Raw genomic sequence first — 17,862 nt, forward strand, 5'->3', positions numbered from 1 at the left:
AGGGCAGCGTTTGGAAGCCCCGAGGCTAAGCAGAGTCACCAGGCCGATGGGTTTCGCCAGCCCCGGATGCTGCTCTCGGCCCCCAGCGAGGCAGACAGGACGAGCCCCCCTCACCCGCGGGGAGACCCGCACCAGGCCCCGCTCTGTGCGGGGACACAGCTCCGGGAGTGCGGGGGCACGGGACAGGGGGAGCAGGAGCGGGCCGCAAGCGGCACCAGGGCTGCGCAGAGCCCGCAGGAAGGGCTGGGCGCCTACCGAGGTTCTCGCCCTCCTCGACCCGCGACAGCAGCTGCATTATGCGGAGCATCTGCGCCACGTCCGGCTCCCTGTCCAGCGGCCGCACGAGCAGCGCTGTGGGACAAACGGCTGGTCAGGGGTGCAGCCCGCCCCGGGCGCCCGGTGCTCGCCCAGCCCCGCGCTCCCCGGCCCGGCCCCGCGCACCCTGCATGATGTCGCGGAACTGGCGGAAATCACGGTTGCGCCCGGAGCGGTAGGCCTCTATGGCCCGGTGGAAGTAGAAGTGCAGCACCCAGCCGTTCACGGTCTTCTCAGGGAGCGTCGCCATCCCGGCCCGGTCGGGGTCGGGGTCGTGCTCGGTGTCCCGCTCCCGCCGCGCCGGCCGCCGCGCCGCCATCCCGCCAGGCCCAGCGCGCCGGAAGTGACGACACTAGCACGACGCCGCGAGACCCTCGGTGCGCGGCCTTATTAACGGGCTGCTCGCCTACAGCTCCCGGCGCGCACCGCGCTAACCCAGCCGCGCCTACAGCTCCCGGCGCGCACCGCGCCAGTCCCGCCGGTGAGCGTTGTTCGCCCTCTGGCGGCCCGGAGGGGAACGGCGGGGGCACGGCCGGTGCCCGGGGCTCGGGGTCGGCCCCCTGCCCTCCCACGGGAGCCGTAGCAGCGAAACGCCCGCCCGCAAGCGCTGAGACCCCTGAGCGAGTGTGTCACCCGAGCCTGGCAGTGCCACCCTGCCAGTGCGGGCACGGGTTTTTGCCTTTTTTCTGGTTTTCCAAACAGCTGCTGCTCTCCTGTGCTCTGTGCTCCAGGCGCCTGCCAGTGCCCCTCGCCTGGAACAGCACACCGGTCCCCTGGGCAGGATTTTGGGGCTCAGGTTGTCCCACAGTCGCTCAGACCTGGGGTGATGGGTTAGAAGTCCTGTCTCCCCAGCGATCTCGCTAATTCCCGAGCGGAACTGGTGCCTGGAGGGGAAGGCACTGGCGAGCTGATGCTCGGGATCGTGGCCTGGTTCTCTGCCACTCTGGGCTGTCCTGCTTGGACTCGTGTCTCCTCGGCCCGCGGGACATTCCTGACTGTCCCGGAGGCTCTCCCACCTGAGATGGAAAAGCACGTGAAAATTCCTGTGGCATGAGGCGATCTGGGATCCTCCCTTCCCTCTGCCCCAGGCCAGGAGAGGAGGAAGCGCACGCGGGAACAATCCGTGTGTCAGATGGAAAACAGAAAAACCGGGAGGGATTTTTATTGGCGAACAAAGGAAGATAAAAATAATCTGTGTGAGGCAGAAGGGTCACCTGGGGCGGGGGGCTGCCCTGGCGAGCAGGGTGGGAGCGGCACACGCACGGAATGCCGTGACGGATGCGATACCGACAGCTGCTTCCGGGGCTGGGGAGCTGAGCCCGTGCTCTGGGCCGAACCCTTTTCCATACTCATGGACAGGGTGGGTTTGCTCTTTCAGTGCCACAAGAAGCAGGAGGAGGTGCCGGGGGACCCCGGGCTTGCAGCGCTGTCCCCTCCACCCAGGGATGGGTGGATCAGCCCCAGGGACAGCTGAGACCTGTCCTGCTCACAGCCCTTCAGACGCTGCCTTTGCTCTCCTGGCCAGAAAATGCCCTGGTTTTCAGGGAGCTGGGTGACTCCAGCCCCTGTGATCCACACAGCTCCACGCAGATGTGCCAGCCACTTCAGTACACCCCCTTGGCCCTGGAAGCCCCAGGTTCCTGGGCCAAGTTTTGGGATTTTGAGTAATTTCGTTCATTTGGGATTTTGAGTAATTTCATTCATTTTTGCACAAAGGTCAGGACAGAGTCCTGGAGTCACCTCCCAAGGGAAGCAAAGCAAGATTCCTTTCTGACACACCAGGACAAAACCACTCGAGAGCCTCCTGCCTTCTCCAAGCCAGGTTCGCTTGGGAAAACTCCCCCAGCCTCCTTGTTCTGCCTCCTGTGCGGGTCCCTGTGGGCTGCCATCTCCTCCAGGGCCCTCTGGGAAAGGTGTCACCCCTTTGGATGTTCAGGAGGCCACCTCAATCCCAGCAGGCAGATTTGCTTCCCCCGAGAGCCACAAGGTCTCCGCGGCTCCTGGGAGGGTTTGGATGGGGTGGTGACGTGACAGACGTCCCAAGAGCAGGGCTGGAGCAGGTGACGATTGCTGACATGTTTCTGGAGCTGGGGAGGGCACTGGCACCCCGATCTGGGCTTCCCTCCCGCAGCGCTTCAGGGTCTGCTGCCGTGGCCAGCAGTGTCAGCAGCACCCAGGACTGGAAAACCAGCCCGGAGCGGTGAATCCCAGAGCCAACACAAAAATGAACGCTCTGCTCTGCTCCCTGAACCGTCTCCAGTAGGCAAAGAGGAAGCAGGGATGGTGGGAGCGGGACCAGGAATGCCAGTGGGCTCACGGTCCCGTTTCACCGGGTCCTCCTGCGGCGTCACCATCAGTTTTTCAGGAAAAGCTTTGGAGTTCCACGTGCCAAACAAAACACCGGGCAGGAAGGCGCACACTGCGGCCCTGCTTGTGCGCCGGAGCCCCCCCTCACTGATTGATGGCTTCTGATGGAGTGATTGCAGATGAAAGAAAATATTCCGGGGAACGGGATCTGCGTGTCGCCGCGGTCTCGTGCCCGTCACATCCTTCTGGAGGAGTCAGAGCAGGAAACAGAGCAGGAAAACCCCCGGGGTCCCTGGTGGGCAGGCTCTGCTGTGCTGCGCTGGAGCAGCAGGCGGGACGGCGGCTCCCGGAGCAGCTCCGTGTCCCTGGCAGTGCCCGGGCCGGGCTGCACAGGGCTGGGAGCACCAGGGACAGCACAAGGCGTCCCTGCCGCGGCAGGGGTGGCACCGGGGGAGCTCCAAGGTCCCTTCCAAGACCACTGTGGCCTTAGAAAAGCAGCGGAGAGCCACAGAAAGCCAGGGAGCGGTGGAACAGGGGGAAATGGGGAGGAGGGTCACGAGATTTCTTTGAAAACCCACAGAGAAACCCCCCAGGCACGAGGGGTGGAGAGAAGGAAGCACAAAGGCACTTTCGGAGAAACTCATCAAGTAGATTACAGAAACTCTGAACCAGTCTGAGCAAAGGTAGCTCATCCCTTGGAACTGGGCTGGATCTAGAAGGAAAGGAAAGATCTAGAAGGAAAAGGAAGGATCTAGAAGGAAAGGGAAGGATCTAGAAGGAAAGGAAGGTTCTAGAAGGAAAAGGGAGGATCTAGAAGGAAAGGAAGGATCTGGAAGGAAAGGGAAGGATCTAGAAGGAAAGGGGAGGATCTAGAAGGAAGGACATTGGTTTGGAAAGGTGCCAAGAGCTGGGCTGCCTGGCACAAGGAGCTGGAAACACTTCTGTGTCAGAGGAGCCTGGGTTACACACAGAGCCATGGAAACGGCCCTGATGACGGGAAGAGGTAGACAGAAAGGATCAAAAGGAGCAGCAGCTCAATATTTAGTATTTAATATTGACTAGGTGACTGTGGAGAGGTTTCAGAACAGGCTGAGCCTTTTACATCCCAATATCTGGGGAGGTGAATCTATGGACTTGTCCAAACAGAGAACCTCACTGGAGCTCCCTGTAGGATCCAGAGGGATTTGTGACCTGCCCAGCTGGGAGCCCGCTGCACTCTCCCTGCACACACTTCAGCCTTTAGCCGTGCTGGCACTGACATTCTGCCTCCTCAGCACTTGTTAAACAAACATGCGCCATCCAGCCTTGTACCTGTGCTGCGAGTGCAAGGAAATAAATCCCACAAATGCCAGTTCACCAAGGGAAACCCTCGGGTTCATGAGTGACTCGGGTCCCTGAGCTTCTGAGCAGCCTCTGCCCCTGACCCCTGGAGGGAGGCGAGAATCACCCAGCGCTTTTTGTGCCCTTTGCTTTGGAAGCTGGGGAGTCAGGGCCTGGGATGTGCTGCACCGCCACCGGCTCCAAGGGCTGTGGGATCACACCTACTGCACAAACACGCAGCAAGCGCTGCAAGGGACAGTGCAAGAGCTGAGGGCGGGCTGCTGATGGGCACCGCGCTCTCCGGAGGCACGGGGGCAACAGCGCGGCTGGGAGCCAGTACTGGGGGAACGGGGGCTGAGGGGGGATTGAGGGGGGAGCGGGGGCAGAGGAAGAGCCCGGGGCTGAGGGAGGGCCCGGGGCTGAGGGAGGGATCGGGCACTGGCGGGCCCGGGGCTGAGGGAGAGCCCGGGGCTGAGGGAGAGCCCGGGGCTGAGGGAGGGCCCGGGGCTGAGGGGGAACGGGCGCTGGCGGGCCCGGGGCTGAGGGAGGGCCCGGGGCTGAGGGAGGGCCCGGGGCTGAGGGAGGGCCCGGGGCTGAGGGGGGGCCCGGGGCTGAGGGAGGGCCCGGGGCTGAGGGGGGGCCCGGGGCTGAGGGAGGGCCCGGGGCTGAGGGAGGGATCGGGCACTGGCGGGCCCGGGGCTGAGGGAGAGCCCGGGGCTGAGGGAGAGCCCGGGGCTGAGGGAGGGCCCGGGGCTGAGGGGGGGCGGGCAGTGGCGGGCCCGGGGCTGAGGGCACCGACCCCGGTGCCGCCTCTGAGGCGACGCTCGCGCGCCGTTTCCCGCCTTTCGCCCCGGCCGCTCCCCATTGGCCCACGCCCGCCGCCGCGCCCTCCCATTGGCTGCGCCGGCAACGCCCCCCTCTGGCTCGCTCCCCGTTGGTCCCCGAGCGCAACGGAGGCCGCGCGGGGCGTTGCCACCGCTACGGCGGCCGGCGTGGGCCGGGGCGCGCGTTCCGCGGAGCCGCGCCGGGCAGCATGGAGGGCGGGCGGCGCGGAGAGGCCGCGGCGGCGGCGGCGGGGGACGGGCCCGCGCCCGTGTTCACCCTGGAGGAGGTGGCGAAGCGGAACTCCAGCCGTGAGGCCTGGCTGGTGATCCACGGGCGCGTCTACGATGTCACCCGGTTCCTGGAGGAGGTGAGGCCTGCGGTGGGGCTGCCCGCCCGGCCCCCGGGGGCTGAGGGGGAGGCCGGGGCTCGGTGAGGCCGGGAGGGGCCGGGGCTGCCCGGGGACGGACGTGCCGGGCCCGGGTGCGACAGGAGGGGGCGAGCAGCCCGGCCGGGGCTCGGCGGTCCCGGTGTCCCGGGGGCAGCTGGCGGGCCGGGCTGTGCGGGCTCTGCCGGGCCTCACGCCGCGCTTCTGCCGGCAAGGGCCGGGGGGATGGCGGCGGCAGCCGGGGCAGGGGCTGCGCTGCGCTCCTCTGAGGCCCTGCCCGCGTTCCCGGGGCGTCTGTTCAGGCAGGTCCCGGGGAGGTGCCGGTTTCCTTCAGTCACGGGGCCTCGCTCCGCGTCCTGAAGGGTGAGCGGGATCGGGGCGCTTCAGGAGTTTGGATGTGGAGGCTGCAGGGGCACCCCAGAGCTCGGAGGAGGGGGTGACAGTGACACCGCAGCCACCACTCCGCTGCCTGCCCCGACGGGACCGCGCACCAGGGGTTTGCAAACAATTCAGCTTCTACCAGGTCTGCTGTGGGGACAGAACATCCTTCAAGACGCACTGCACTTGTCTTCTGATTTTGAGAATGGTGTTGAGAGTGGTGTCCTAACTGTTGAGAGCTGGAAATCGAGTGGGAATAAACAGTAACAAAATAGTAATGCTCGAGGGAATGGCATGAAGTTGTACTAGGGGAAATTCAGGGTGGGTATCAGGGAAAGGTTCTTCCCCCAGAGGGTGCTGGACACTGCCCAGGCTCCCCAGGGAATGGGCACAGCCCTGAGGCTGCCAGAGCTCCAGGGGAGTTTGGACAACGCTGCCAGGGATGCCCAGGGTGGGATTGTTGGGGTGTCTGTGCAGGGCTGGGGTTGAACTCAATGATCCCTGTGGGCCCTTTCCAGCTCAGAATATTCTGGGATTCTATGAAAATCTCTAAGGGGTTTATCCCAGCTTAAAATAACAGCAGAGACTTTGTGGCGTTTGCGGGGCAATGTACAAAGGTTCAAAGAAGACACTTTGTTGAAATGCACTTGTTCCAGCTGGTTGGTTCTGCTGGTCTGAACTCAGCTCTGCTTTCCCTCAGGCCCGCGTGGCTGAAGCCGGTGTGCCGTGGAGTGGCAGAGCTGCTGGAGAGGGTACAGGTGCATCAGGCAGGAGGGGGTGATCCCTGGCAGCTGGAGGTTGTGCCTTGCTCTGCAGCTCTCAGTATTTATTTATAAAGTTGGACACGATCTGTTTTTTTTCTTAGGGTCCAGAAACTGACTGAATCACAGAATTGTCCAGGCTGGAAAATCCCTCCCAGACCATGGAGTCCAAGCTGTGCCCAGTCCCCACCTTGTCCCCAGCACTGAGTGCCACCTCCAGGTGTTCCTTGGACACCTCCAGGGATGGGGACTCCAAACCTCCCTGGGCAGCCCCTGCCAGTGAACAACCCTTTCCATGGGGAAATTCCTGCTGTGGCCAACCTGAGCCTCCCCGGGCCCAGCTTGAAGCTGTTTTCCCTTGTCCTGTCCCTCTTCCCTGGAGCAGAGCCTGTCCCCTCCTGGCAGGGAGCTGTGGACAGGCAGAGGGTCCCCCTGAGCCTCCTCTTCTCCAGGCAGGGCAGTCTGCTGGGACGAGATGTGCAAGGTCAGTTTGGTGGGAGGGAGCTGTGGGTGCACAGAGGCTAAGTAGATGCAGGGGAAGACCAGGCAAAAACTTGGAAAAGCCATTCACAGCTGGTTTCTGAATGTGAAAATGCTGGGTTGGAGTTTAGGAAGAGCCAGAACGAGCTGGAGCTTGGGACAGCAGATGCAGGAGCTGTGAGTCTTGTCTTACACTTGTCTCTGCTGTGGTTCAGAGCAGGAACACTGCAGGGAGGTTGAGTCTTCACCTCGATGTTCTCTCTAAGATGGGCTCTGGGACCTTTCCCTGGGACACCTTTGGAATTATAAGTGAGCCCAGAAAAGCACTTCAGTCCCTCCAGCAAGGCAGGTGTAGCAGTGCCCTGAGTGTCACCGTGAGATGGGGTTTCACCCTGAGATGATATTTCACTCTGTCCTTTCCAGGCCCTTTTTCCCATTTGCGTTTTTCTGACATAAAAAGACGTACTTGGACGAGGGAGAGGGAGAAGAATAAGGGCACTGTTGAGCTGTGCCAGCGTGGCTGACACAACGCCGTGCCGTGCACACCCCTTGCTGGCACGGGGAGCTGTAGATCAAGGCCCAGTTTATTGCCAAAAATCCTCTTTGTATCTGTCACCCTCTGGGGAGCTGGAGTGCCGTGCAGCCGCTGGGAACCAGGAGTGCTGTCTGCTCTGGAGCTGTGCTCTCTGGGGAGCTGGAGTGCCATGCAGCTATTGGGAACCAGGAGTGCTGTCTGCTTTGGAGCTGTGGCTCTCTGGGGAGCTGGAGTGCCATGCAGCTATTGGGAACCAGGAGTGCTGTCTGCTTTGGAGCTGTGGCTCTCTGGGGAGCTGCAGCTGCAGAGCTCAGGCGCTGGCGTGTCCCCTGCCCCGTGCGGTCACTGGAGCAGGAGCGGGTGGGTGCCCTGCCTGGCCTTTGCCACGGGTTTGGCTGGCACTGCTGAGAGTGCTGGCACGCTCCGTGGGTGGGGTTGTGCAATCCTGAAGAAGGCAGCGCCGAAAGGCTGAATTTGCCTTCACGGCTCCTGCAAATTGCACACTGCGGGTCAGCCAACCCGAAATCCGTGTGCTGCTGGAAGTGTGGGCCAGTTAAAGGTTCCCGTTCACGGTGTGTGTGACAGGAGTAACAAGGCATCTGTCACATACCAAAATTGACTGAATTGTAAGAACATGAACCAGGAGATGTGCAAAGACAGCAGCTGAAGGGTTGCAGGTGTTCCTGGGAGATGCAATCTCCTGTGCTTCAGGGAGCCTGTGAGTGCCTGAAATGAAATGGGATTATTTTAAATCTAAGAGAGCCTTATGGTGATCTATTTTGTCCCAGATTTGGGTAACTGGACCACACCAGGATAGCTGATAAGCACGTGCAGGCTGTGGCTGCAGCAGCAGGCTGTGTGGGTGGGCAGGGGTGGAGGGAGGCAGCTGTACCTCCTGCAGGTGCTCTGGGGTCTGTCAGGCTCACACTTCACCACAAGGTATCAAGATCTGAGCTTCTAACTTGAGCACAATCTGTAAGCTATTTATTTAGGGTCCTGCTGGAGGGATAGAGTTTCTCTCCATTTTCACATGTGACTAGGGGAGTCTGGAGATCCACGTTTCTCCAGGAGGCTCTTGTGTGTGTTACCTGAGCCCACGAGCCGCAGCAGCCCCCACAGCCCCGTGTCTCAGCACATGCTGCCGTCCCTGATCCCCGTGATAAGTGTGAGCAGGAATCCATTTCCAGTTTCCAGGTGGAAGGAGCCTGGGTTGTGACACCACTGACCCAAATCGCCCAGTTGGTGTCAGGTATAGTGTTCTTCAAGAGGAGGAGGAGCACCAGGCACCTGAGTTTCCTCATGCTGACTTGCTCCAGCTTGGCAGAGGTGTTTTTGGAAAACCCTTTCCCTGCCTTACAGCCAGTGCTGTGCAGGATGTGTGGATCATTTGTCCAGGTGACTGCTCGGCCTCAGTTCTGGCTTGGATGGTGCTGGCACATGATCATTGCACAGGAATACTCTTCCCTCTCCCGGTTTATTTCTTTAACTCTGAGACTAGGAATGAAAGTTTCACCCCTCCTCAACCTGGTGATCTTATCTCTTACCTGACACAGTGATCTGATTAGTCCTGGAGCTTAGCGTTGCTGCTGAGCTGTTTGTGTCTCCAGCAGCTCTGTCCCAGCAGTTCCCAGCCAGAATTTGCAGGCAGGTTCTTGGGGTTTGTGGGAAGGGGCCTCCAGGCTCCCTCCCCGTGCAAGTTTGGGCTGTGCTCTCGGAGGCCTTTGCTGCGTGCCCTCAGCTCCAAGTCACTCTCTGTGTGTGCTGAGGGTCCAGTGACACAGAGGACCCAGTTTTATTGTCACCTCTCTCCTTCTGGTGTGCTTTTGGCTGTTTTTTGTCAGAAAGGGACATTTTCCAGCCATTGTTTCCCCTGGAAGTGGGTGTCTTCCCCCGTAGTTTGCAGCACTGTTGCCATGTTTTCCTGCAGCAGCCGAGCTGCAGATTTGGGCAGTTTTGTGGCCGAGTCCGTGACTTCCTGTACAAACAGTCTGGGTTTACGTTTGCTGGGCTAGGACAAGGTAGGAATTGTTTGGCTGCAGCGGTGCTGTCTGGAGGACAGAGCCCTTCAGAAACAGGAGATGCCAAAATAATTTGAAGGTCTTTTTCCTTTAGGCTTGGAGATTGCAGCGAAGGACAGATGTGCACGAATAAATAGGTGTGGATTCAGCAAGTACATAGAAAGGCTCCAGAGCCAGAGATGTAAGGAAGAGTGAACTTGACTGTTCTCCTTCTCTCTTGAGTTTTATCCTTCCTCTTGTCTCTTGCCTGTGGAGAGACTGGATGTCGCTGAAAGATCCCCTGCATGCTCCCTGTTGCTGCAGGGTTTTGTCTATCCTTCTGGGGTGAATTATTAGGAAAAGAAGGTTGTCTGCTTAAAATTCAGGTATTTTCCTGTCTGAAATATGAGATTTCTGGTGAGGCAACCCTAAGTAGTTATTCTAAAAGTCTCAGGTAAATGGGCAGCTTTTGAGTGGATCTCAGCTGGAAACTGGACAGTTGTTCTGAGCAGTGTGGACAGGTAACATCCAGCAGCCCCTGATCTGACTCCTCTGGGATCCAGCCAGCCTGAGAGTTGGTGTGGGAGAAGGGGCAGCCAGAAGAACTGCAGCTGGACACAGGGAATGCGCCATGGAGCCTCACCTGGTGCCCCAGCTCAGCCACCTGGTAACTGCCTGTGACAAACTGTGTCCCTCCACTTTGCCCTTTGTGGCTCCTGAGAAAGCTCAGTGTTGGTTTGGTGACATACCTGGACAACAAAGGGCTTTATTGCAAATAAAGAGCTCTGCTATGAGGATTGCAGGACTGCCTGCAGCAGCCCACCGGAGCCACCAAGGGGGCTGGTTTGTGTCCACCCTGCGTTTGGTACGAGGTGGGATGGCCTGGAGGGAATATTCAGGCTTTTGACAGCAAAAGCAGATGAACTGAAGGAAAAAGGGGGTGGCAACAGCTCTGTGTCTGCGGGAAGGAGGAGGATATGACAGAGAGAAGCAGGTGTGTTGGTCCTTTGATCTGAAATGCAGCCCAGCATCTCTTCTCCAATTCAGGGCTGGTTGCCTGAAGCCCTGGAAAACCGGGTTAGTCCCTGGGAGTGCCCTGGGATGCGGGACCACTTTATTGGTGTGACTGGATTAGCTGGTGGTTACAGGCTGTAAAGGGATTGTCCTTTGCTAGGTCTGTGGTTTGTGCTTTCCACTGCCAGGCTGTGCCTGGAATCGTGACATTGACAGTGGACAGAGCCCAGCCCGCCAGAGACAGCAGAGCCACACCCGGGGTTTGTGCCACTTCATCCCATCTGAGAGTCAGCCGTGACTGCTGCCACCCACAGCAGTGGCACTGTCACTGTGGAGCTCCCCGGGGATTTGGCTGTTGTAGCTCTGGGTCTCTGAAATCAGCGTATGATATTAAACGGTATAATTTTTGTGATACTCAGGATTTCCTCCCCCCATGTCACTGGTGGTTGCACGCAGGATCAAGTTCGGTATTGCAAATCTGTGTGCAGAGTCAGCCACACATCCTTTTTGTAGTACCTGAGGAAGCAGAATATCCTTTCCTCCAGTGGTGTCTGTGAATTCCTGCAGAGAGGTTGGACGATTGAACCTCTGGCAGATGTTACTGATGGTGCTGCTGCAGGCATCCAGCAGTGGGGCTGGGAGGAAGGCTGGTGACATCCTCACTGCCTTTCTGCATCCAGCCCTTGGCTCACCTGGACTCTTCTCTTCCAGCACCCAGGTGGAGAAGAGGTGTTGCTTGAGCAAGCTGGCAGAGATGCCACTGAGAGCTTTGAAGATGTGGGGCATTCCACAGACGCCAGGGAAATGCTGAAGCAGTATTACATCGGAGAGGTCCACCCGGTGAGTGCCCCAGGTAACCCCCAAAGACACCAGGCTGTGTCGTGTGCAGTAAGTTAGTAGTTGAGGGGCTCAGGCAGTCCCTGTGTTGTCCAGGGTTTCTGTTGGGCAAACTGAACTAAATCAGTCTTCTCCTTCCACCATTCAGAACAGATTTCTCACTTCATTTAAATCGGGGCACTTAAGCTGAATTCCTGGGTTCCCTCTGTAGCTGCTGGAAGCATAATCCACCTTTGCCTTGTAATTCTGAGCTCAGGAGGGTGAGAGTTGCCAGGGGCACAAACACCTTTCTGCCTGCCTTTGGGTGCCAAAGGAAGGACTTCTTTGAAAACTGAGCCCAGGCAATTACCTTTGTGCAGAACAACTCCCTCATAAAGGCTGCAGCCTTCCTTTGAAGTCAGCACTTACCTCTTTTCTTCTTCTTTTTCCGCCTGACAGAACGATCGTGAAAAGGAAGGTTCTAAGGTAAGCTCTCAGCGGTTCAGTTTTCTGCTTTTATTTAATGTCACATGTCTTTTGGAGGCTTTTTCCCCCTCTTTTTTCCTGTGGAGCTTGTGGCTTTATGTTTACGCAAACTACACACGAATAAATTTCCCAAGCAAATTCTACCTTTGTTTTTGTTCTGAACCTCAGTGGGTACCTCAGTGTGAAATTGGAAGTGAGTTTTTGTGCCCTTTCTCTGCTGGCAGCAGCGATGTTTTTTCCACACCTTGAGCCACAGACCACTTTTTGCATTTCTGGCTGTGTCCTGACCACGGAACTGGTTTCCTTGTTGTTCCCTCCGAGCCAGGAGACAGCAGCAGGGGCTGGCTGGCAAACAGGAATTCTCTGTTAACTGCCTCAGGGATCAGTGGTGTTGCTTAACACTCAGGTACTCCTGGACTAGAACGGGGCAGAGTGTTGCAAAAATGCCTTTGGAAGGGATGGGGAGAGGGAAAAGGCAATAAATAGAATCCCAGCTGGGAGGTAAACATGTGCCTCGCAGCTGGCGGGGCTGGGAGGCCTGGACAGGGCGCAGCTCTGCCTTCAGCCAGGCTTTCAGGAGATGTTCCTCTGAGCAGGACCACTCGCAGAGCAGCAGAAATCCAGAAGGGAACTGTCTGCAGAGAAATCAAGGATAACTCAGGCTGGGTGAAACCTATGCTTAGATATGGAGCTGTGTGATTATGTGCATATTCACCTTAAAATTTATTGTTTCATTCGACTCCCGTTCATAAACACATGCTGAAATGTGCACAGAAATCAGTGATGATCAGAATAGCTCTCTTGGATCTGAGTTAAATACTTTATTCAGGTATTTTTCTCTTCTGATCAATAAGTCCAGCACGTTCTGCACAGCTGAGGGCTCTCTCCAGAGCACATCATCTGTATTAAAAGGAAGTTCCAGTGTAATTTAAAGATGGCAGCAAGAGAGAGAATCAGTAATGTACAAATAAATAAGGGGGAAGCACAAAACCACCCCAAAAGTGTGATGCAATAAGCAAAGCCTTATTTTGAGAGGGGTGCAAGTTCCAGCATGAAGCCGGTGACTGGGTGGGACCAATTGGATTGATGGAAAGAACATGAAGATGACAGCAAAGATCCCCAAAAACAGCCACACTGGTGACAGGGGGTGTCTGGGAGAGGAGGGTTATTTTCTCTCTGTATTTGCAATCACACGTTCAGGCTTGTCCTATTAGCACACGTTTAATGTTTCTTTGTTCTGCTGCTAACTCACTCTTTCCTCCTCCAGAATCCAAGTAGGACATCCTCAGGCCAAACCAGGTACAGTATCTCCTGAAAATAAGAGTGGGAAATGGAGGGGTTGGGACCCTGTTTCTAGAGCTGCATATTAACTCCAAAGGGCAGGAAGATCCCTGGGGATGCACTGCAGTGTCCTGGCAAGCAGATACTCCAAAGCAAGTGCCAGAGCGTGCACCTCCCTTGCTGGATGTGAGCCCAGCTGTGCTCCGTGCTGGGCAGAACCAGCGTGCCAGTGTTGGAGTTCTCTGCCCCGTGTGCCGCTGTTGCACGGCGCTGGCTGCGTCCCTGTAGCCACAGGGCTTGTTTGGGTGGTCGCTGTGGGCCCAGGGGTGGCACATCACAGTGATGGGTGGGTTTGTGGAGGGTTTTACTGTGATCAGCCCAGTCTAGCCGAAAATCCTTAAAAGCAGCTCAGGGCCCTGCTCTCCTGCAGCTCGTGCAGGAGGTTTTGTTCAGGAGGCTGCGGAGGGTGAGCCTCTGGAGTCTGAGCAAGGCAGATTTACTGGGGCACAGCTGTAGCCGTTGCCATCCTTGAGTCAACAGCGTTGTTTGTACAACACAAATTACAGCCTGACTTATTTAAGGAAAATAAAACCAAACCAACAACAAACCCCCCCCACTGGTCTCTGGATATGCCAAGCTGGAAACTTCAGCCATCCAGCTGCTGTTTTATAAGGCACGAGGCCACTCTTGGGGCTCTCGTGGGGGCTGGCAGAGCCTGTGCAGGGGGACAGAGGGGCCTGCCCCAGCTGTGGCCATGGTTAGGGGCCATCCTGTGGGTACAGCTCCCAGATGTTCCCTGGATGTGTAACAAGGGATGAATACTGGGAATGGATTATTAACTAGGTGCTTTCTTCTGCTGTCTGTGGTGTGTGTGTTTTAGTTTGTTGTTTCTTTTTCTCTCCCTGTAGTTTCTGGTCGACATGGCTGATCCCCATCTTCGGAGCACTGGTCTTAGGTTTAATGTATCGTTACTACATGGTGGATGGGAAAAGCTCCTGAGCTGGCCTTGCTGGGGCCTCAGACAGCCTGAAAAGAGGGAGAGAGAGTGTGTGTGTGCAACGCGTGGAGTTCTGCTGCCCTTAGCCTTCCTGCCTTGCTTTTAGCTCTGAGTCTGTCAAGTGATGTTGATATCCATGGGACCAAGCCAATTCCAAACTCTGTCCTAACTCTGGGACCCGCAGTTCTGTTGTACTTCCCTCTTGCAGTGGCAGGGAAAGAGGAACCTCTGCTATTCCCTGACCTTGGTGCGGTGTCCCTCATGCTCTCTCTCGCTCTCTCTCGCTCTCTGACATAACCCCCAGACACCCTCTTCTCTCAATGCCTTTGCGTTAAGCCAGACACCATGAAGGAGCTGCCCTGGGCCTGTGGCTCTGCCTCAGCCCTTCACACAGTCGGGAATCATCTGCCAGTTGTCTCCAGCCCTTGCCAGAAAAGATGTCCAGAGCTTTGGTTCCGCAAGAACGTTCCCAGAGCGTGCAGGCAACACTAATTGGAGTGGCAGGGAATTGTTGGTTTGGCCACCTCTTTCAGTTCCTGTCTGTTTTTAACGGTTAAACAAATACATGGATTTTAAACGTGATTCTGTTCATTTTGTAATATTTGTACTTGTCCCTTTGGAATGTATATCCTGTGAGCAACTTAGACTGAATCCTGGTTGGTTTGGGTGTTTCGTGCTGTGCGTGGCAGAGCCAGTGGGAACTGGCATGTGGCTTCTGCAAATGTAGATTCTTCTTTCTCCCTGAGCTCATGATCTGACACATGTATGGAAACTAAACTCATTCTTACGTACTGTGAATGTGCACCAGATGGGGGAAACAATTAAATCTGGTCTCTTCTCCCAAAATGAAAAGGGAAAAGAAATCCATTTGGGATTTGTGGATAATGCTGGTTTTGTCTGGGAATAGAGGAGAATATTTCCCTCTTGCCCTTGTTTTTGTGTGTTGTGCAGTCGGCCTTGAAGTGCAGACAGTGCACAGTTTGCTTCCTGTGCTGAGGCAGGAACCTTTCCAGCTCTTCCAGCACACTGATCTGGGGCTTTGGGATCTGCTAAATAAAGGGAAGTGGTGTCCTGGTGCCCGCTGCCCTTCAGCAGGGCTGTGCCACCGACACTGGCTCCCAATCCAGACCTCCAGCACAGCTGATCATCCCCTGGGATTGCAGCAAAAAGGGCAGTGACACCCTGGGGTCCTGCTGTGAAAAGCTCCCATGGGTTGTGGGGATTCTGCTCTGTTCCACAAAACTACCGTGTCCTCCAGAAGGTTGTGTAGAAGAAATTCTTGGATGTAGAATCACACTCAGCTTTTTAAAACTGAAGGCCAGGGAACTTGGAGTAAGAGCACTGCCAGGGCTTCACATTTAACACAGAGTTGTGAACCATGAGCTCAGTTTGGGGAAGTTTAGAGTGGATTCTCTATTAAGGAAAGGTTTTGAAGCTGGAAGGCACACTTTGGCAGCAGTATCACCCTGCTGAGTCGAGGTTGTTCTGAGCAGTGCAAGATTCCACAAAGGTCAGCTGGTGGATCCAGGAGCACGTGCTCGCCTGAGGAACGGGGCAGGTGTGATGCTGGAAACACCTGTTTTCTCCATTGGCAGCACTTTTACCTGGAGTTTGACATTGTTTTTAATACCATTTTCCTGGCACTGTCCACATTCAGTTGCATTTTAGTTGCTCTAAAGAACTTCTTGCCATCACTGACCCTTGCTATGAGCTTTGATGATCTGTTATCGGGGCGGTTGCCTGTCAAATCCCATATGATATGGAACCTTTTTTCCTCTTAATGGATTAATTGCCCAGGGGAGATTTTCAGTCTTGTTCCAAGGCTTCTTGGAGCTGGTAAGAACCTTGTCCAGTGCCTTGTGGAACCCCAAGTAGCCTCTATCTGCACATGTGCCAGTTCCTCAAAGACCTCAGGGTGCTTGGGATGCATTTGCAGAAGCCACATTGAAGTCTTCTCACTTCTCCATGAATGACAAGGGGCAGCGTGTCTGGGATGGAGGCGGCTGGAGGGAGAGAGCCCAGTGCTTCCCCGGTGTCCTCTGGAGTGGTGGTGAAGCTGCCTCTTCTCATTCTCTGCTGGCTGGCTCGAGGATGGGTCCCACAGGTGTGAAAGGGCTCGGGCAGCAAGGGAGGCATTGACAAAGCTTGTTTCCTCACTTGGTGTGAGGATTCAAGCAGGCAGTTGCCAGGCTCTGTCCCCACGCTGAACCCGCACAGCCCGTGTTTGCCGCCAGGTCTCCGCACAATGCCGGCACGAAGCCGTCTCAGCTTTCACCCCGCAGAAACCTCTGTGGGTGGAATTCAATCTGGGCTGTGCTCCGCTTCCTTCAGGTGCTGAGGAGGGGAGGTTGAGTGAGGAGCTGGAAATACGAGCACGGAGGCAGCTCCTGTGGTTAATGTGAGCTTGGTAGGGCTGCCTGTGCCGGCCTTTTCTGCCTCTCCACCGCCCCGAGTTCCTTGATGACGCAGAATGTAACTGTTAATTAGGCTGACGGTTTGTGGAGGAGGGGTGGGAGGTCTGATGGTGTTCCTGGGGGGAGTTGGTGCATGTTCCGTGATGCAGGCACCCACAAAATGCCATTTCTTGTACCTGGAGATTGTCTGCCTGGCAGGAGGTGCCAGGCTGTGTGTTTGCTGTGTTCAATAAACTCATTATTATAAACAAACAGGTACGGGATCCTGTCTTCCCCCAGGTGTGGGATGTTTAGTTACTCCATCCCTGTTACCCTGGAGTGTGTAACCCTCATGTTACAGGGCTCAAATATCCAGTGTTGGTGAGCTATGGCAGACAAGGGATTTGCCTTCCTGTTGGTAGAGGAAAAATCTTCTCCTTGGCAGAAGCTGGTGCTGAGCCTGTGCCAAGGCTGATTGGCAGCATGTGTGGCCCAGCGACCCCATGGTCCCTGTGGCTGTTGGGGAAGCAGCACTTTGGGGCTCAGCACTGCACAAGCAGCTCCTGAGTCCATGCAATATTCCATGCTGTAATTACAATGGGAGTTTCAAAAACAGCAGCAGGGCAGCTCCCTACATCACCCTGATAATCCCAGTCACCTCTTTGGAAGTGCCATGAGCAAGTGGCAGAGCAGCCATGGGCATGTCCACATGGTGTGTGACGGTGGCACCACTGCCCTGTGGTCCCAGGGCTCCCACGCTCACACCTCCACGAGAAGAGTGTGTGGGAGGGTTGTTTTCAATGGAAAGATGGCATAGAAACCATAGATTTTGTGTCCTATTTGCATGTCTGCTTATAAAATGATGTAACATCCCACTCCCGTGGCTGTCAGCAGAATCGGGCTCTTAAAATTTGCCTAATTAAGGATCTCACGGTACCTTAAGCAGCCTCAGGGCAGCAGTACCTGGTTGGAGCCTCACAGGAGGGAGCCGGAGGTCAGCAAGGTGCTGACTGGGGAAAAGGGCATGGAAAATCAATGGGAACATCTGCTTTGGTCCTGGATTTCAGCTGATAATGTAGGGAAAAAGGGCATGAACTGAGTGGGAAGTACAAGTTTTGGGGAGGAAGGTTGGGCTTTGTGTTCTTGGCAAGCACTGTCTCACTGTAAACTTTATTTATCTTTGATCTAGAGGAATTAGATCCAAAAATCAGAGAAATAAACAGAAGATTTCAGAACTATTTTTAAATGTGCTTCCAAGCGCTGCAGGGTCAGTACTGTGCACGGTCCTGCTCCTCCGAGCACTGAGGAGGATTTGCAGGGTGTCTGAGACAGAGCTGGTAAAATTCAGGGGCCACTGGGCCCCAGAAGTGTCCTGACACAGCCAACTTGTGTTTGCACGTGACAGCTCCCACTCTGGGACAGGGAGGCTATGGTGGCTTCATTCCAGGATTAAATGGAAAGACCCCGTTAATGGGATTTACGTGTCCCCTCTGTTTTTAAAACCCTCACGAACCAGGAACGCTTTCAGGACACCAGCAAATCCCGTGCACCTAAAGCTGGACCTTGCCCAGC

The 17,862-nt window shown here is 56.2% G+C and overlaps 2 protein-coding genes across 2 annotated transcripts; one reads left to right on the forward strand and one right to left on the reverse strand.

The window, feature by feature from the left end:
* Window positions 1–6: 6 nt before the first annotated feature.
* On the reverse strand, window positions 7–1,586 carry TERF2 (telomeric repeat binding factor 2). Its single transcript, XM_038147810.1, has 2 exons — window positions 442–1,586; window positions 7–351 (listed from the first exon to the last, which is right to left on the reverse strand). Exons 1-2 carry the CDS (start codon window positions 632–634, stop codon window positions 26–28), a joined length of 519 nt encoding a protein of 172 aa, XP_038003738.1. The 5' UTR covers window positions 635–1,586; the 3' UTR covers window positions 7–25.
* A 3,332-nt stretch (window positions 1,587–4,918) lies between these two features.
* Window positions 4,919–16,563, forward strand: LOC119705424 (cytochrome b5). The gene is made up of 5 exons (XM_038147812.1): window positions 4,919–5,134; window positions 11,029–11,157; window positions 11,593–11,619; window positions 12,887–12,918; window positions 13,809–16,563. Exons 1-5 carry the CDS (start codon window positions 4,976–4,978, stop codon window positions 13,897–13,899), a joined length of 438 nt encoding a protein of 145 aa, XP_038003740.1. The 5' UTR covers window positions 4,919–4,975; the 3' UTR covers window positions 13,900–16,563.
* Window positions 16,564–17,862: the final 1,299 nt, after the last annotated feature.

The sequence above is a fragment of the Motacilla alba genome, chromosome 11, assembly GCF_015832195.1.
Source record: "Motacilla alba alba isolate MOTALB_02 chromosome 11, Motacilla_alba_V1.0_pri, whole genome shotgun sequence".
NCBI classification, from domain to species: domain Eukaryota; kingdom Metazoa; phylum Chordata; class Aves; order Passeriformes; family Motacillidae; genus Motacilla; species Motacilla alba.